The 20650-nt window shown below is 39.4% G+C and overlaps 2 protein-coding genes across 2 annotated transcripts in view; one reads left to right on the top strand and one right to left on the bottom strand.

Moving 5' to 3' along the window:
• The window catches only part of CACNA1D (calcium voltage-gated channel subunit alpha1 D), a 185011-nt gene extending 180674 nt beyond the window's left edge, over positions 1 to 4337 (top strand). Inside the window, exons 48-50 of the mRNA XM_054387621.1 lie at positions 1787 to 1908; positions 2755 to 3075; positions 4044 to 4337. Coding sequence (XP_054243596.1) covers positions 1787 to 1908; positions 2755 to 3075; positions 4044 to 4337 — 737 coding nt within the window. The remainder of the gene's footprint in view (positions 1 to 1786; positions 1909 to 2754; positions 3076 to 4043) is intronic.
• A 6976-nt stretch (positions 4338 to 11313) lies between these two features.
• CHDH (choline dehydrogenase) lies at positions 11314 to 20178 on the bottom strand. Its single transcript, XM_054387520.1, has 7 exons — positions 19425 to 20178; positions 18830 to 18981; positions 14794 to 14923; positions 14488 to 14622; positions 13208 to 13350; positions 12269 to 12371; positions 11314 to 11732 (listed from the first exon to the last, which is right to left on the bottom strand). Exons 1-7 carry the CDS (start codon positions 20176 to 20178, stop codon positions 11314 to 11316), a joined length of 1836 nt encoding a protein of 611 aa, XP_054243495.1.
• Between the last annotated feature and the right edge of the window lie 472 nt (positions 20179 to 20650).

Here is a 20650-nt window from a genome sequence, read left to right as displayed (position 1 = left end):
GGAACAAGACTAGTAGCACTAGTATTTAGGATTCATTGAACTTTCCTGATAAAGCTTTGATGACAGTATTAAGAGGAAGGTTACACATTTTATCTCACTTACCAGAGACTAGATAAATGCACTAGATAAGAGGACCTGCTTCAGATCTATGTTATGTAAAGGTAATGTAAGAAGTCCTTCGACTTACACCAGTATAATATCACAAGAGTGCAGCCAGGCCTTCTATCCTAACAGTTTATTTAATGTTCAAGAACAGAGTTGAGAAATTTTAGAGGCTTGGTATCTTAGCAGATTTTAAAAGCTGCTCAAACCCATTATTTGTGTATGGGCTGTCTGGCCTGAGAGGAGGCCATGATGCTCTCTTATAAAGAAAGAAAAATAAAATAAATAAATAAAAGGGATCCTGCAACATTGCCCTAAACAGCTTCTGCATTCAGCCCACGTTGATGTAACACAGAGAGCCTTGGCTGAGTACCATAGTGAGCACACTGAGCTTTGTGTCAAGCTTTCTAGAAGTTTTTATACCAAACTCATCACCACCATATTTGAGCAACTTCCAGAAGTGTACTGAGAAATGTGTAAGATGTTCTTTCAATCTGTCCTGGGGAAAAACATGTGCAAAGAAGTGTTTTGTTTTGGATGAGGGAATTTTCTGGCTTGCTTTTTATTCATTTTGGTATTGGGACATTTAGCACTTGTTAGGACTGGGATCTAAACCTTACATTCCTGTATTTGGATTTACTATAGAGACAATGGAAAGAGACAGAGTTTCTCCTCCTAATGGTGAACCTGTTAGGAGAAATCCCCTCCTAGAGCTTCCTATTTTATTCCAATGTCTCTTTAAGGTACCTTGACTATTAGTATCCAGCATGAAGTGTCTGGTGATAACTATGAGGAATCATAAGTCTATGGTAATTATTTCTTCAATTCTGTTTACAAAATTATTGATGTGGGAAGTAAAGATACCAATAATAATTTCAGTAAATTTCAAGAGGGCACAATTTTGTATTATTGCTGCACGCAGTCAGGCTCTTTCCAGTTTCCTCACTATGATGCACACAGCTGTGAAGATGTATCTGGATTCCAGCTGCTGTTCAGTGTCCAGACTTTCTTCACACTGAAGCTAGCACAGAGGAATGGCAACCATGTGCTGCTTCCCATTGTTCTGCAAGCTTTGACCCAGACTAGCTGAAACGTTTCCACGTCAGCCAAATTTCTAGATCCAGTTTAGATATCTACTTTTTCCTCTCTAGCGTTTACATGAATAATAACAGTGTACATAACAGCAGAGACTATGGCATGTCATTGTCATAAGTAACAGAACGAATACCAGGAACTGACACGAGTCCATTGACACAAATTTTTCATAGTACACAGTGCTTTCCAGGAACTGGGAATTTGGTATTTCCTTTGGGAAGTCTGGCTCATTAGAATGAAGTTTAAAACCATGGGGAAGAAAGAAGAAACTCTCTGTAACTGTTGGCAGCAGTTTACAGCAAAACTGAAGTGTCTGAAGCAGTCTGCTGCATAGCACAAGTTTGCTTTGTGATGCAGCTACTTCAAATGCTGTCATGTTAGGCTGTTGGTGTGGTTTCTGCCTAGGACTGCATTTGCTCATGTGATGAACCCTTTGTCTTTTAACCAGCTGCTTGCTTCTCTTAACACAAAGTATTTCTTCTTGGGGCGTGTCTCCTTATTTGTGTGATGGTTGACTCGCGCTGAAGTTCTGAAAATAATAGACTTTGAGGAAAAAACTTAATTTCCCTGATGAATTGTTTCCCTGTAGCACACAGACGATCTTCCTTTAACTTCGAATGCCTCCGCCGACAAAGCAGTCAAGATGACATACCACTCTCTCCCAACTTCCACCACCGCACCGCTTTACCGCTTCACTTAATGCAGCAGCAGGTAAACACAGAATCTTGTTTCACTGATAATGAATTACAGCTTTCCAGCTTCTCTGCTGTACTTCTGACTTTCAGTGTTGTTCCAAACAGCAGGGATGTAGTATGTAGTTTGTCTGTGTGCAGCTTCTAGGCCAAGTGTGGACTTGTAGACTTGGGGATTCTCAAACATAACCTTCTACAAAACACTGACAATGAGCAGTTTGCCCCTATGACTCTTTAAGTGTTCACAAAGAGTGGGGATGCCCTAAAGAATTTTGACCAGGACTGTGTAATATGACAACTATTATTCTTTGTGCAGTTTCTCAGTTCTGTTTGTGGGAAATTGCAAGGACAACACACAACTTCTGAGGGTTAGTGCCCAGCTCTAACCTGGCCCTGAGAAGATGGCAGTTCCCACTGCCTAGAAATCATCCAAAATGCATGACAAACACTGATAGCTTCCTGTCCTGTCCTTACAGGACAGAATGACTCTTTCTACACTTTGCTCTCTTGCTTTAATATATTGTATAAGCAATCATTTTCTTTTTCAATAATCATTATTTTGCTTTCTTACACCCAATAATGATTTATTTACATTCTTTCACTTTTCTGCTCGAACTTTGTGAAGAAAAACTAAAGACAGTCTTTAAAACCATCACATAATATCGGGCTTTTGTGATCTGACAAAAAAAAAAATATCTTGTCAATTAACCAATGTGAGTCACTTTCCTCCTTTACATAACTTTTTTTCCCACTATTTAACAGTGGGAAAAGCACTGTTAACTTGCCATAGCTGCTGCCTATGGTTTGAACTGAGTATGACTGAGTACTTGAAGTCACTAACTGCTAAAATTCTTCCCCTTACCAGGTCATGGCTGTTGCAGGTCTGGATTCCAGCAAAGCTCATAAACATTCACCAAGTCGTTCAACGCGTTCCTGGGCTACCCCACCTGCAACCCCTCCCAACAGAGACCGTACTCCATATTACACACCTCTAATCCAGGTTGATAGGGCTGACTCCACAGAGCATATGAATGGCAGCCTGCCTTCCTTGCATAGGAGCTCTTGGTACACAGATGACCCTGATATCTCCTACCGAACATTTACACCAGCCAATTTAACAGTCCCTAATGACTTTAGGCATAAACACAGTGACAAACAGAGGAGTGCAGACAGCTTGGTCGAAGCGGTAAGTGTTACAGAAACCTCTGAAGTAGCCAAGAGCCGTTTGTGTTAACTTTATAAAGTATGTACTGCTTTATAAAGCATTATCTCTGAAAATGGGGTGTTTTCAGTTTCAAAGCACAAACTTGCTTTTAGGTAAAGACAGTTTTCATGTCATAAATGATTTCTACTAAATCCAGATCTTTACATCAGTGTGTCAGAACTGGAGAGGTTTCAGAGAGATTTGAAGTACAAGTTTTCTAGATGAGGATCAGTTTCCTTCCACAATGGCTGATAGGGAAGAGGTGATGAATGTTCAGGTCCTTTGTTATTTGTAGAGAAATACATGACTGTTGTTGCAGTAATGTGAATAAAAGATCACAAACTTTCTGAATCAGTGCACTGAGTGCAGAGGAGTGAATAACAACTGCAAGGATTGATTTGCAGGTGCCACTAGAGTGTTAAGAATTCTCTCTTATGTTAAAAAATATTTCAAGATAAAGGGTACACAGCATTTCTGAATCAGTTACTGTCCTTGTTGCCATCTGTCACTTCTCCACTGCTATGAGCTAACCAATGCATATCCTTAATTTTAGTTACAAATGAGAATTCTTTCTTCCATATACTCTTAAGTACCAAGAAGGTATCTAAAATTCTGTATTTCAGGCAATTGTTCCAATTCCACCATCTCAGATATATTAACTCTCTCTGTATTTATATATGTCTTCAGTGTATCAGCCTGATGATTGATGTTTATCAAAGACTACACCCAGATCTGTAAAGAGAAAAGTCAGTGTATTGCATCATCAGTTACATTATCACGTAACTGATACAGTGTGCTTTGGAGCCATTTGATTGCTCTTTACACACTGTGGGTTGCTGTAGTGATTCAGCGTTGGGTTTCTAGTGTTTTCCACAAATGAGAAAATTTATGATTAGTCTGTGCTTCTGTAATTCCACCATATATCTCATTCTCTCCTTTCCATCTGCCAGGTACTCATATCTGAAGGCCTAGGAAGGTATGCAAAGGACCCTAAATTTGTTTCAGCTACAAAACATGAGATAGCTGATGCATGTGACATGACTATTGATGAGATGGAAAGTGCAGCAAGTAATCTTCTCAATGGAAATATCAGCAATGGGACCAATGGGGATATGTTTCCCATTTTAAGCAGACAAGATTATGAACTTCAAGATTTTGGTCCTGGCTACAGTGATGAAGAACCAGAAACGGGACGTTATGAAGAAGACTTAGCTGATGAAATGATATGCATTACAAGTTTATAGTATTTAGCAAGGAAAACGATTCTAATAACAGAAAAAGTGCCTCATAGTTTAAAGATGATAGGCACTAGCTGGAGTGAATAACCAGTCAAGTTTTGTACAAGTGATGTCACACCTCAAGGAAGCCATAACTAATAAATTATCTCCATGTTGCCGAAATGTGGTCAGAGCTGCAGTACATCAACTCTCCTCCCGCAGAATCTTCTGTTCCTCTGTAGGAATATTATTTTGAAACTAGGCAGATTGTGACAATCATTCTTTGAGGGCCAGAGTGAGAATCTGAGGTGTATTATCCTGCCTGTCTTTCAATCTTCTGCTGCTGTCTTTCATGGTAGAGCAGGATTTTGTCAGTGAAAATCTCTGTATACGTCTGGCACAAAATGGTGTGGGAAAGAGCAACATGAGAAGAGTGATGACAACCAATAATGTCATTACCTCAGCACTCAAGAGCATATCAGTTACCTGTTACATATCCATTCTAATGATTTCAAACTTGCCTCCTGATTTCTTTTCTTTATGCTCTTCTGAAATACAGTTTGTCATGCTCTACCTGTTAGAGATCATTGGAAAAAGAAGTTATATAAAGAATAATCTGTCATATGTAACAGCAGTTTACATAGGAAAATATCATTCAGATAGTCTGTTTTATGACTATCATGTTAAGGGCAAAATATACTGGAATAATTGCATTCTTACTAAATGCACTTGCAACCAGGTTATAGTAGAATTAGATAAGATAGTTTGCTAAAAATTATATAGTAGAAATTACTGTAAATGACTTGTAATATACAATGATTTGTATTTGTAAAGAGATGTTCTATATTTTGTAATTATTGTACCGTAATTGAACTGCAGCAATATTTATGGACCCTAATTATTGTAAGTCTCCACAGAATTCTAGATAGAAGTATTTTTACTTGGAATATATAGATCTATAGCATAAATATTTAAATAGAGCCACCTCTCAGTGTAAATCTCTTTTTGGGATAAAGTGTCGAGTTTGAACTTGACAACAGTTTGTTTTTTTTTTTTCTTTTTTTAAGTAATTGACTTAAATTAATCTCTCTTCACGTGGGATTCACAGTTGACTATTCACAGTCTTACACTTGGAAAGATAAGAGATTTAATGTTGGTTTTAATTTTTTTATTGAAAGATAAGATCTAATTTTATTTCTTTTTATTACTCCCGTGCTAAAATTCAATATTAGAAGTGTTAAAAATTTGGCAAGTTCATGCCAGGGTATTACTAGTCACAAGGCAATTAGTGTTGACAAAGTGTAATACCTGCAATACCCTACTTTGAACAAAAAGCATCTCGGGCAGAAAATATTTCACAGGTAAATGAGATTGGTTTACTTCAGAACACTTTGCTTGTAAAGAACAGAAATACTCTAAAATTATTCTTCATAGAACCAAAAACCTCAGTGTAAGAATTACACTATTTATTGCCTCTACCTTTTTGTTGTTTTATGTGTACTACTATTTCAAAGATTTATTTTTATGCAAATGAGAGGGCTGAGATATTTGTTCACAATGCAGTAAAACCCTGAAACGACTTTGAGGCTGAAATGACCTTGGAGGAAAATTACAAAACATTGAAAGCTACTGTCTATTTTGTTAGCACTGGGTAACACTGACTTGTTCTAACAAGTTATCTTATCAGGTTTTACCTGTAGTTCATATGCTAGAAAGCAATCCAGTTCACATTTTTACAAATGTGATGTTTAAATCATGTCAATAAACATTTTGTACATAATGACAGTTTCCTATGAATAGCTTAAAGACTTCCTCTGAGATCATTCTTATTTCAAATGCCAGGATAAAAACTTAAAGGTTTGTAAATTATTTCTTGACCTACATCATTTTGTATTAAAGCAAATGCAAAATGTTCTTCAAAATAAAACTGTGTAATAATTTTATTATACTTGGGACTCCTTTTATTGATAGTTTTTTCACCAAGAAGCTCCAAAAGTTAAAGTCTGTTTGCACTGTTTGAAGAGTGGGAGGGAATGTGTGGAATACAGTCATCAGTCTACACTACTGTCGTGTGCAAGTCTTTTATGAACAATTGCTGTTAACCAGAAAGAAATGAAGTGATTAGAGAATTCATATGAACAAGGGTACTCTTCCTCCCCTACTATGTAGGGGTTTATTTCTTCCCTAGATACCAATCCATGGAAACAATTAGGAAAGTCTGAGTAAAATCTCCTAAAACGTCAAAACACATCTTTCACGCTGTCTGCCAGCAAGCACTTAAGGTAGGTTACCCAAAAGCAGTCACTTTGTTACACTTCCCCAGCTTACAGAAAGGGACTTGGAGACCAAAATGGAGCTTTCTGGATCTGGTATCACTGTGAAATAACGAGTAGTTTTTAAAGTTCCTACTGAAAACTGCCTGTAAGGCAAAGTGAGGTTGATTTTTTTTTTTTTTTTAAAGAGAAATAATTGGGAAAAAAAAAAAAGTTGGAAAAATCCCAGACCAGGTTTACTTAACTGCATGAACTTTTGACAGCACATCAGATTTGGCAGTTTTGGGGTTTTTTTGGGGTGTTTTGGTTTTTTTTTAGTTAATAATTTCTCCAAGGGGACAGAAAACAATATGTTGACTTCACTGTGTTTTCTTGCTAGTCCTTAGCTTTCAGTAGTCTGATGAGAAGCTCTTTGGGGCAGATATGCTGTTTTATGAGAAAACACTCTTTACAAATTTAGTGAAGCAAATTTAGTTACAAACCATATTTTACATAGTTAATGATTTCAGGAATAGGATGTGTATGGATACACAGAATACTTGTTCAATTTCATTACAAAAGCATATGGGGGGGAAATATATATGCACAATTACATAGTAATTGGCACCCTTAAAATACTGCCAATGGCAGTTATTACTTGATACAGACAAATCAGTTATCTCAACAATTAAGGCATATTTCATGAGGTTCCAGATTTGTTTAGATATGTATATAATGACAGAAAACATTAGTAAAGAATGAAACATTGCTAAATCTTTTATAGTGCATGTATAAAATACGTTCATATTTGAAGTGTCTTTTTTTTTTTTTGACATGAATAGACTATTCTAATACTGTAAAAAGCTATGCTTGTGTTCTCTCTACAGGAACTCATCATTTTAACTATAATTTTTGAAAGAAAAATACAGAAACACTTTTATCATTCCTTAAAATATGATTCTATGTTCATTTTATAGAAAATTAATTTTTAAAAATAATTATTTTATAATTTATTTTATAGAGTCCGGCACAGAGCCACAAAGGTGATTAAGAGAGTGGAACATCTTCCTTACGAGGAGAGACTGAGGGAGCTGGGGCTCTTTAGTTTGGAGAAGAGGAGACTGAGAGGTGACCTCATTCATGTTTATAAATACGTGAAGGGTGAGTGCCAAGAGGATGGAGCCAGGCTCTTCTTGGCAATGCCCAATGACAGGACAAGGGGCAATGGGTGGAGGTTGAGGCATAGGAAGTTCCATGTGAACATGAGGAAGAATTTTTTCACTGTGAGGGTGATGGAACACTGGAATGGGCTGCCCAGGGGGGTTGTGGAGTCTCCCTCTCTGGAGATACTCAAGACCCACCTGGACGTATTCCTGTGTGATCTGGTCCTGCTCTGGCAAGGGGATTGGACTAGATGATCTTTCGAGGTCCCTTCCAGCCCCTAACAGTCTGAGATTGTGAAAATGCATGTTCCAAGCTGACTTCCCAGTTTTTCAGTGTTTATATAGCTGTCTCACTTGGTTGCAGGCTAATTCCAGTCAGACACACCTGGACAGGATTTTAAGCTGCAGAAACACAAAAAATTATACAATCTTTAGTGGCCTTACGTAAATATAATGCAATTTTAGAAGTAATGCTCTATTCTGCTGCTTTTAAAAGCACTTCTCATATTAAAGCAACTTGAACTGATATGTGTGTAGAAAAGAAACATTTTTGGTTACTTTCCTTTCTTAATCTGATTGTCCTCAGCCGGAGATCTTCAACTGTGTCTGAAGCATCCATTCAGAGAGAGTGGCTGCCCTTGTCTTCCTCTGGGGTGCTGAACTTGGTGGCAGCATCATTTCCCAGCTGGTGCATCTTCCCTGTATGCACTGGGACAGGCTCTGAGCCCTGCCAAGAGAGGGGGCACCAGGTCCTGTGCCCCTGCTAATGGCAGTGGCATCTCTGCTGCTCTCCAGGCCTCCCAGGAAGCTCTCCGCAGCGCTGGCCACTTCCTGAACTGGAGGAGGCTGGCACAGCTGGCTGGGACTGAGCAGGCATGGAGGATCCGTGAGCGCTTGGTAAGCACAGTCCCAATGAGCCTGGGATCTTTCCTGGGCAATCCCTGCCACCAGGATGGCACCAGCGTTCCTGAGGAGTCCTCTGCTCCTTCTGAATCCCCGCGCCACATGGCAGGGAGCTGGGCTGGGGAAACTGACCTGAGTCGGGGGGCAGCACTGTGCAAACCCTGCACCCTTCTCCTGTCTGCAGCTGGCCAGGAACAGGAGCAGGACCAAGGACTACCTGCACCAGAGCCAGTGCTACCTGCGGAACCCACAGGAGCCCCTGCGGCTGGAGGCTGTGAGGTTCATCGGTGAGCCACAATCCCCAGCATCCCTCCTCCCTCTCTCAGCGTCCCTGTGTTCTGCCACAGACCCTGTGGGGCAGCCCTTCACCCCCTCTCAGGCCTGCCTGTCCAGGTAGGGCTGGCAGCAATCTCATCCATCCCCCCCAGCACTGCACTGGGGGTCAGCCTTCCCCAGAGAACCGTGTGGCCAGATGGGCTGGCTGGTAGGGTCCCCAATGCACTACAGGGTCCCTGACAGGCAGTGGGGTCCCTGACATGCTGTGTCCTCTCAGGGCTCATCGGAAGACTGATGGATGAACAGGAGGATGTGGAGCATGTCAAGGAGGGTGAGTGAAGGCACTGGGGATGAGGAACGGCCTTGGCACAAAGATCCACCTTAGCCAGTCTAAGGGAGGCTCAGCTCCCATCACGTCAGTGGGGGGAGGGTGTGTTTCTGGAGGGGACTATTCTTGACCAGAAGCCTCCAGCCCAGCCACCTGTCCCCTGGCTCCCTCTTGGATCTGGGAATCATGGGGGGCAATGTGCAGTTCCTGGTGGGGACACAGGGTTGTCACTTCTCGTCTGCTGCTTTGCTCCCACAGTCCTGCAAGATGCCAGGACAGATGACAGCTCCCTGGTCTCCTCCCTGGTGACTCAGACCATCCATATCCTTGGACAAAGAAGGGTGACACCGACGTCCAAGTTAGAATGGCTGAGCTTACGGCTGCAGAGGGCACGGAGATTGTAGCACTTGGTGCCCAGCAAGGGCTGCGCTAAGCAGTCGGATGATGGAGGTGACAAGAAAGAGAAGCAGGAAGAGGAGGGTTATGGACAGCTTTAGTACAAATTAGAGAATTCAGAAAATGGAAGAGGCTAAGCCACAAAATAGCTTTGCCTCACTGCCAGAGGTGCCCCAAGACCATTCTGAGGGACTTCAGCCTGGCCACCCTTCACGGTGTTCCTGCTCACAGAGCCCTGTGTCCCTTCAGTGCTGCCAGTACTATGTGGAAGATGGTGCTCTCCAAGCCCCGGACTAGAGAAGGTGCTGCAGGAGCTGCCTTAAACATTTGCAGTTATCCCTCTAGCCAACATCTGAGTCAGAAATTTTTTTTACCATCTTCTCAAATGGTAGAAAATTCCATATTTTTCTGCAAAAAAGTTTATTCTGTTTACCACAAGACCTGAGCAGTCTTACGCTACAGAAGCTTTTACTTTGTAATGACAGCTGCTTAGTCAGAAGTTAATTTTGAATACTTAATAAATCCAAACAATTCAGTAAGTTCAGTTTCTTTATGTTGTTGGTTTTTTTTAATTGAAATAGAAAACAGCCATGAAAGATCATATCTTGCTTTACAAATCTGAAGAAAGCAAAGATTTAAGCGCCCTAACTGTAGCACTGAATAAATCACTTGCTTTCTGATCAAAAAAGCTCACTTCCCACATCATCCACATCTGACTTTATGCAGTTATTTTGAGTAGCCTTTCATTTTAAATCTAGCTTGGCTGTATTTTGTTAACATAAAATTTCAGTGATAATAACCAGAGTCTTTGTTGGGGAATATCTTTCTCAAACCATCAAGTTTGAGCTAAGCTTAGTAACTTCAAGGGCTTTAACAGGAAGTGCAGACCTCTTACTGCACTAAATAACTGGTACAACTAAATCAGCCTAAACTGTGAACTGAATTCTGCTAAGCTCCTTGGGGAAAAAAAAAAGCAAGGAGAAATTCCCCCTTTCCAGTATTGTTTTATAAATATCAGCTGCTGTTCTGCATTTTTTAGACAAGTAAGTTTCTGATAAAAACAATGTACTTCTTTCTGAATACTATACAGTTAAGACTTCTGAGAATGGTAAAGTGAGGACTCATAAATTGCACATTCCTCTCAAAAACCCACACTTGACAAATTCCAAACATGCTGGTTCTTCCCTCTCCTATGAATTCTGATACAAACTACCTCAGCCTGGGAATACAAAGCTGCATAAATGCTTACATTCACTTAACCATTCGTTGCAGGATGTGGGGATTACTGGCTAGGTATTATCCTGGCTAACACTCTCACAGCAGTTAAAATCCTTCCTGCAAATAACAAGACATACCATAATGATTTTCAAAATAGCACACATGAATCTCTTCCCTTCCTCATGTGATTGCACAGTATTTCTGCCTTATGCACACAAACTGTCTTGGCATTTACAAACAGCTGCTCGTCCAAAAAAAAAATTGAATAGTATCATAAAAGGTAATTTTTAACTAATAAGCAGCTTAAGCCAAGTAATTAAAAAAAGTATGAATAGGTTGTCTGATATAAGCTAATGATTCAAATTCATAGTTATTTCCACAGGATACGTGTTTTGCATGGTATTGACTTTGTTGGCATATCCTGTACAAGATACTGACGAAAGATGTGAAAGAATGAGAACATTTGTTTATCTTTGTGTTTCTAAGGTCTTGGGCTTATATACAGGAACATTTTTCTCCTCCAGAGATGGGAGGCCCTTAATTATATCTGCAGCTTTCTCTGCTATCATAATAGTTGGGGCATTCAAATTTCCAGTGACAACACTGGGCATTATTGATGCATCTACTACCCTCAAGTTTTCAACGCCAATTACTCTTGTTTCAGGATCAACTACAGCAGTGCTATCGGAAGGCTGACCCATTTTACAGGTGCAGGAAGGATGATAAGCACTATCAGCCTTCTGCCTTACGAAAGCATCTATTTCTTTGTCAGACTGAACATGGTTTCCTGGTTGAATTTCAGGCCCACGAAATTTCTCGAAAGCTTTCTGAGCAAAGATCTCTCTGGTCAGCTTGATGCACTGGCGGAATTCCCAAATATCTCTTTCTGTATGGAGAGAACATAAGAAAACTGTAAGTACACCCTCAATTTACTAATACATAGAGAATGCATAAGAGAAAAAAACCAGCACTGAAGAAAGAAGGACCGGAGAGAGATTCTCTCACTTAATGCTGAAAGCCATAATCAAACAGGTATTTACATTCAGTATGAACAAAACTGTCACTTACATAGCCCAATCCTAAAAGGGAATAGGTGAGCTATGAAGAATTGCTACTTCACTGTATCCACTGCCTAGCCAAGCACACTGGTCTTGGCCCAAAGGAAATGAGAGTCATTCCTTCACAAGCAGAGGAGGGGATGAAATTAACAGTGTGATGCAGCAAACTAACAGGGAATTATTTTTGGTTTATACAGTGCTTTGCATAATGGCCTCTTTTGATACTAATTGACTTTTATAAATGAGAAATAACTAACAATGAGTCAACCAGCACTTCTGAACCGGTGTGGAGTAGATAGGAAAACCAGCTACTGAAACTGGGAAGAAATAAGCTGACAGCAGAGCAAGGAGAGGCTGCATTTACCTGTTGACATGTAGTTAGGCTCAATGATGGGATGGTCATTTGGATCTGTACTCTTCAGCTTTAGCCAGCCCATGCTCATGCTCCTCATGGGTCCCACATGGACCTGCAACACCCATGCTATACTCCTGATACAATCCCACCAGACATATTTCCAAATTCAGTATGATTTTTTTTTTTCACCCCAGTTTGGACAGTCTTTACAGATCAAGCAAATCTAAATGTTAAAGGCAAGGGAGATAATGGAAAATGCCCTTGATTTTTCCATTTCATATAAATTTGTTGTAAATATCATATTCTATGAGAGGAAAGGAATGTATCTGTCTTACCAGCTCACAGATACTCTTTTACTCTAAAGCAGATCCATTTCAATTTAGCAGTATCAGAGCATTCTCATAATAAAATCAGCAAGCAGACTAAATCATTGTCATCTCTTGAATAAAAGGTATTAGCAAGAAGAGACATGTACATGCAGTGAGGGTTCCTCAGCAGTACCAGAGACTTTTGGATAAAGATCATAGTCCAAAATGAGGCTCAGATTTGTGCCAGTGAATTAATTAGCAGCCTCATACGTTCTTGCTTAAACCTCTGTCTAAACTGCAGTGGAACAAGAAACGCCTTAGTTTAGTTTTGTACAGCATCAGGCACAATGGTGTCCTATTCAATAGCATTGTGTCATTTCAGTAGTGCAAATACTTAAACAGCAGTTCAGTGCTTGCCTACTTTCCCAGGGATCAAAAGTAACATAATTTTGGTAGCAGTATGAAATAACAAACTCATGTATTTTCCTAATGTAGGTGGTTAAGGCAGCTCTTTTTTATTATAGTGAACAAAGGTGGGCTTTTTCTGTATATAGCAAAATTATCAATATTTACAGCAGAGCATAAGCCTCCTTGCTAACTGCTATAGAACATTACTGGATTATGTTCTTCAGCAACTCACCTGGTAAGCTTCCATTGTGGAAGCAACCCGGCCATGATCAATAACCTGAGAAGGGAGAAAGTGGAACTGAATGTCAGGGTGAGGAACCCCTGGTTCGCTTCGGATAAAACCACCAGATTCTAAGTGGGCAGTGGCTCCCTCACCTAGAGAGCAGAAATGAGGAAATGCCATTAAAAGACCTCAGAAAAGCAAGAAAGCTATTTCTTCTTAACCCTTGGTTTCACTACCATCAGTAATGTGTGTGTATACATACACACATACGCACACAGTGGTAATTGCAAGGAATGCAAATCCCTTATGAACAGCTTAAACTTTAAGCACTATGTAGCACTTTCAATATGCATAACTGTGGAAATCCCACTTATTTGAGAGTGGGATGTCACTGTCACTGTCAGGCTTACAGTTTAACTCCAGGGGTGGATTTGGTGCCAGGATCCTAGCAGGTATAGAGGGAACTGGCTGCACCATCCTGGTACTACTGTACTGCATGTGCCATGACATGCAGTGTAGTTATTCCATTGGCCACATGTAAATAGGCAGAGCCATGCACAGTACCTGCCCTGAAGAGGAAAGCTGAAGAACCTGCAATCTCCTTTGTATTATGTTAATTTCACATTGTTTAAAGCTGTAAGTCAGCCCTCAATATTTACTTGCATGGCAAAAAGCGTAAATTGACAGATACTAAGAAAATAATTCAGTGAGTAATTTAAGCTCAGCTTTGGCCAAACTATTTTACTCATTTCAGATGAGTACTTTTACAGATTCTTTTAAAGGTACAGCTGAATTACTGCAAGACAAATGTGTCACTACAACAAAAGAAACTTGTGATTTATGTGCAAGCCTAAAGGGTTCTGCTGAGAGCAACAAACTAATTCTTCTGGGGCAGTACTTCAGAAAACTTAATTCTGTTCAGCTTAATTCAGTTATTGGTATCTATTTCAAATACAATTTTTTCTTCCTTTTTTACAATGGCTTTTCTCAGTAGCACCAAGATTTTTTACAATTTTTTCTTAAATTTGTCGTTTTTTTTCTTAAAATAAGATATAAATATGTTAAAAACCAGATCCTGTTACCTGAGATAATAGCTTTAAAATATTCTGATTTTGGGGGGGGGGCAGGGAATTAATAAGTCATTCAAATCTGTGTGCAAGCTTAAGTAATTTCCCAGAACATGAACAAAATTGTATATGAAGGCTCCCAGACTTTTAAAATCATGGGTAAAGGGCTGTAGTAACTCTAAATTAATTAATGGTAGAATGATTGCATTCTTTGTTTCATACCTGTAAACTTCCAAAGCCATTCTAGACCAATCTTCACCATGTTAACTGGCTTTTGTGCATTATACAGAGTAATAGGTTTGGTGCACTTCTGCTGGACATACACCTCTAAATGATCTTGAAGGTTCTGCCCTACTCCTGGTGGGAGGAGTAGAAAGTGGGAGGAGAGAAAAGAAAGAGGTTAAAAAAAAAAGTTATTTCACACACAAAAATTACTCAGACAACTGAATTTCATGGATTCATTTCATTTAATGGGCTTTGAAATGCATCCACAGGAAGATATAAGTTTAAAAGAAATAAGAAAATTACCAGGAAGATGGCAAACAACAGGAATCCCCAGTTTTTTTAGATCATCTGCATTGCCAATCCCAGACAACATCAGCAGCTGTGGAGAATTTATGGCACCTCCACTTAAAATAACTTCTTTACTGGCAAAAGCCTAAAAGGAAATGAGCACAGAAGTCCTAATATTATTAAACCTGAGCCGAATGCAAGAAACATGTCAAGAGCTTCTGTTCAGACATGCTATTCTGATCCAGATTAGATCAGATTAGACCCTTCCCTCACATTTTTCTCCTTCTAAATTTATTCCTGTTCCTGTCTTGCCAGAAGTTCCTGCAGAGAGAAATGATCAGTCTTTTGCTTAGATAATTTGTGTATTTATTCCTATGTTTACGATCTGTTCCAATTCTGTGTCATGCAAACACTCTTTATCAGCCAGTGCCATGGCTGCCAATAAACCCCTGTGCTACTTGCCGGGGAAAAAAAATGCACTTATGATACTTGAATCAGTCAGTTAATTGTCTCTTCCATTTTCAGTAACAGTTTGTAAACTAAAACTGAACAATATCTTCCAAAGGAAGACTTTGAATTCAGAGACGAACTAGCTCAAAAATTATCAAGAGCTTCTTTTCTTAATTCAACCAAGTTTGATGATTGGTTTCTTAGCTCGTTATAGTCCTCAGAAGCCCCTCAACCACTAAAACACTACTGAGAAAATTCTGACTGTAAGTTTCCACGTGATTCTGTTTGCTGACAGCGTTTTCATCAAACAGTTCAGGTCTGAGCTCTGCTGGTTATGATACAGGCTGCTATATCCTGTTCCTCTACCTTTCACATGGTTTTCTGTGCTTTTTCTAGAACCGCCTCTGCAAGTATTTTGGACACATCTTCTTCCAAGGATTTCTGCCCCAGAATATTCTCATTTAGCAATACCAAGATCCTTCTGTGTCATTTGTATCTGGGGCTACTTCTTCCGGGTTGCCACATTTCTTAAATTTAGGATCAGAACCACCCCTCTTAGTGTTTTTCACTGTTAAAAGGGGAAACAGTGTGGAGTAAAAAGCATACTGATACCCTCCTCTTTTTCCCTCTGCTCTTTAGAAGAGGATGACATGAGTTAGCCCAACCTTGCTCAAACTATCCCTTTTTATTCTAATGAGGTGGCTCATGAACACCCCCCCTCCCTTTCCTAGTCACTCTAAGCTGTTGAAACAGAAGATATCCTTTTGTATACACACTGAGTTAGGTAGCTGATTACAAACTGAATAGTAACTCTTAGAAGTAAAAGACTCAAGGTTCACCTCTCCTTAAGAAAGAATAACTGCACCACAGAAGAAACGAAAAGTAAGCAACAATTTATATTTATTGCAAACTGCAGTGCTATCTAAGCTGGTCTGATGTTTGAAAGCAATACATGTTTGCAAAAGTAAGACCATAACATAACATTTATCTGTGATTTCTAATAGATCAGTGTGTCTAGAGAGGAAAAAATGAAGCACAGTTATGTCCCTGACCTTCCTCTCATTAGCAAGCAAAACCCACAAGGGTTCAAGGAAACATACCTGGTGTTTGCCCCATCTACATTCTCCACTTTTCTAGAAGGTAAGGTGTAATCAAGCAGCTTGTTTTTATTTTAGATGAGACATTCAGTTTCTAAAGCAACATGAAAACGTGCTGTTTTTTCCTGCAGTACAGTGAAGTGTTAAGAGATTAGGATGGAGTTCATGTTAACTTGTGGAAATCCTGTCCTTTTCGAGCACACAGCTGCACAGAAGGATGGTGCATGTCATTTTCACTAGTAAGAAGATACACTTTGATAAATTGTTAGCACACTTTTTATCTGATCCTGCTGACGGATAGCCAGTGCTGACATTTTTTGTTACTGTCTTGCTCTGGGCAATCATTAGCATGTTAAGACTAATATATGGTGTATCTGTGACTTCTGAATCACTAAGTAGATTTGCATTTTGCATGTGATACAAATATAACTTATTTCTATTTTCTATGGTACACACAGAACTGGTGCCAGTTGTTCTAGGTAGCACCATAGTTATTCCCAGCCCATACAATATCTTTAATTGTGATTAAAGCTAACATAAACTGACTTTGAAACACTTTTGCGTGGGTTACTTAATCTATGATACATTAAAATATTTTTCCTTTTAAAATACACTTTTCTGCTTGATTCTGAACTCAGAAACTCCAAGTTTGCTTGGCCTGCCTTACCTACTTTTGTCAGATGGCTTGGTGAAGTCCTGGGAACCCTCTGGAAACCCAGTATTTACTGAAATAACAGGTTTTGAATCATGCTTGAGTAAGATTTTTATCACATTTTAACTTCACTGATGACTTACATAAGAGATCCTGCCTAAAATAGCCTGCAGAAACAAAAGTGTTTCATCTTGATACTCATAATGCAATAAAATTATTAGCTCTTCCATCCTGACAGGCATAAAATTTTCCAGAAAGTAAAAGCTGACATGTCTTGCAGTTTTGACGTTGGGTGGCAAAAAAAGGGAAGGGAAATACTTGGAGGTGTACTTTTTATGATGTAGGCTATAAAGAGATATATATATATTGCTATGTATAATTCATACATGTATTAATATGTATGAAAATTCATAGCAATTCAAGAATTTTGCAGTTAAAGTGGTCCAGTGTTCAGAAAGTCTTCGATCGTATGTAATTAGCTTTCCAAAATGTTCTTCAACAAAATTAATCCTGATAATGGCACAAGAACAGTAAGTAGAGACACTTTTTTCACAGACATTTAGTAGCTCCTTAAATCAATTCACTTTTGTGCAACTCGTGTTACCGTTACCAGCCCACTTAGAAAACAGCAGATTTGTTCTGTGCATTGGAAAATGAAGCAACAGTTTAATTACATTGCATTTTAACTTTTAGCAAGTGGTGCCACAGAACACGTGTTCCTTGAGTCTTGCAAGCCTTACTGAACTCAAATCATCAAAATTTGTACTCCTTAGGAGATTACTATTACACTTTTTTTATTGCTTCATAGTTGTTTGTGACTAAATACCTTAAATTATTAAGATACAAATCCCTTTTAGGTAATTTCCTAGTTATGTACTCCATAATTAGCTGTAATAATAATTAGTTCAGGGAAATGAGAATGTTTTAGGTCTTATAGAAGTCAAGGGATTGAAAGCTGCATAAAATGAACTGTTTATCCACAGAGTTAAGTTGTAATGGCAGTTCAAGCTTCCTTCCACATGACTGCAGGTTCAGTGGGAGTTGGACTGTGACTGGAAAATGCCTGTTCCACAAACAGAAGGCATGCTTCATCAGCAAATTTTATTGTTACTATTCCAAAACTCAACACATAACAGCACAGTAGAAGTGAATACCTCATTATCCCTTAAGACAATCGGACTGCAGTATCTATGAGTTTCCTATGCCTGAACAGCATTTTCTCCATCTTTCCTGTAGGTATTGGAAGGCAGCTATAAGGTTTCCCTTCTCCAGGCTGAACAACCCCAGCTCCCTCAGCCTATCCTCACAGCAGAGGTGCTCCAGCCCTTCGTTCATCCTTGTGGCCCTCTTGTGGACTTGCTCCAACAGTTTTATCACCCTCTTATGATGGGGACACCAGAACTGGATGCAGTATTCAAGGTGAGGTCTCAAAAGAGCAGAGTAAAAGGGAAGAATCACCTCTCTTGTCCTGCTGGCCACACTCCTCTTGGTGTAGCCCAGGATACAGTTTGCCTTCTGGGCTACATGAGCACACTACTGGCTCATGTTGATTGCACCATAAATTCCAGACAAACCCTACACAACACTCTTGCATAACATCAAGTTATGGCTTGTCCCCTCAGTACTCAGAGAAGAAAATATAATGAAGACATTAATCTCTAAATTGATACATAATAAATACAGAGCTACTGTGAAATAACTGCCAAGGAATTATACACTGGAAGAGACAACAATAGTATCTGAAAAGCAGACCTTTTGCAGAGTGAAGTGCTACTTTTAATAGAAGTTTGAGTTTAAAAAATAGTTTTGTATTGAATCATACCTTTCATGCTGGAAAGTAAAAATCTCTTACCTTTTTCCTTTGCCCATTTTTCACATATTCGACACCAATGGATTTTGTTCCTTGAAACAAGATTTTTGTTACAAGTGTCTTCTCTGAAACTGACAAATTTGGGCGTGATATGGCCGGGTGAAGGTAAGCACTAGCTGTGCTCCATCTTTGACCTAAAATGTATATTTCCATTAAACATCAAACCAGTCATGCTCTGTATTCTTCAAGATTTTGGCCAGTAACCATTGGGATGTTTACAGAGAAAAAACCTTCACAGAGTTTTATAAAGTTGAAAGCAAAGGTGACTTGATACAATAGCTAAAGATTTTATTTCAACATAACAAAATTTACAATGACATTCTGAAAATCTACTCTCCTTCCCAAATTTAATTATGGCTCAAGATTTGCCAATGCATTTTTCTATGAAATACTCACCAGACTGTTAGCAAGCTGCTGTGAAATGAACAGGGCATAAATAGAGTGCCATAGCTGTTCAGTAACCTAAGCAACCGCATGGCATTCAGAGCAGATTATATGTCCATATTCCAAAATTCTTTCAGAAGTACCACTGGTCGTCCAGAAATACAAGTTACTTAAGGACCCCTTTATGATTTACCTTGGTGTATAGTCATGTCCATCCAGCCAAATCCTTCTTGCTGATAACCATTCATATCATCTGTGAAGGGATACCCAGCTTGCTGGGTTGCTTCCAGGAATGCACGATGAAGAGGGTGGTTTGTTTTCCCTCTTGACACATTCAGGGGTCCATTCCCACCTCTGTACTGATCTGGCCCCAGTTCATGTGACTGTGCCTTCTTAAAATAGGGCAAGCAATGTCCATAGTCCCATCCTGTAGCCCCTTCCCTGCTCCATCGATTATAATCTTCTGCATGTCCACGAATGTATACCATGGCATTGAGGGAGGAGGAGCCACCCCACACTCTTCCTCGGGGCCAGTACATAATTCGGTTATCCATATGCTTTTGTGGTGTTGTGTGGTAATACCAGTTATATTTCTCATCACAGAGGTTGTATGTTAATGCAGCAGGCATATGAATCTTCCACATCAGTCTTTTACTGCCTAGAAGGGTATCTTTAGGGCCTGCCTCCAAAAGTAGTACAGTACTGAGAGGGTCTTCACTCAGCCTGTTGGCTAACACACATCCTGCTGATCCAGCCCCAACAACGATATAATTGTAAGCGTTTGCCTTTTCAGAACTAAGGTGAGATGATGCACGTGAAATATTGAATTGTTGTTCACTGGGGCCAAATACGTTCTGTAATATGCGTGCTTTAAACAGAGTTCCTGTTAGTTTGTGCATCTGTTTCACAGGACTGCAGTGCTGAACCCCTTTCGCTAGGTATGACATCTTTACTGGTAAGTATCACTCTTGCACAGTTTTGAACAAAAATCCAGTGGTTTACCCTAGAAAAACAAATAGAAGTCCTAATTAAGATGTAAGCATTAATACAGTCAGTGTGTGACCTCTAAAATGTTGGTAATTTTCAGATAAAACTATATATATTACCCATTCTCACTATCCAAAAGCCACCAACAATGCCAGTAAACCAACAAACTTTGAAACTTGCTGGTTTATTATTAGTTTAATACAGTCTATGCATAGATTTGCTTCTGGTTCCTGAGACAGATATGCAAAGCACATTTTCAAGTATTTGCAAACATCATAAAGGGTGGAAGCATTTGCTTACTTCGTTGTCTCTCTTTATCTGCTTCCAGTAGGTAAAAATTTAAGATAAACAATGTCATAAACTTCTCTGCAAGTTTACGACAGGTCAGTGACACTGCATAGCCAGTTCACAACAGTGGGAATGGTGGCCCAT

This window comes from Indicator indicator, chromosome 15 (genome assembly GCF_027791375.1).
Source record: "Indicator indicator isolate 239-I01 chromosome 15, UM_Iind_1.1, whole genome shotgun sequence".
Lineage (NCBI taxonomy): Eukaryota > Metazoa > Chordata > Aves > Piciformes > Indicatoridae > Indicator > Indicator indicator.
This window is presented reverse-complemented; position numbering and strand designations above follow the sequence as displayed.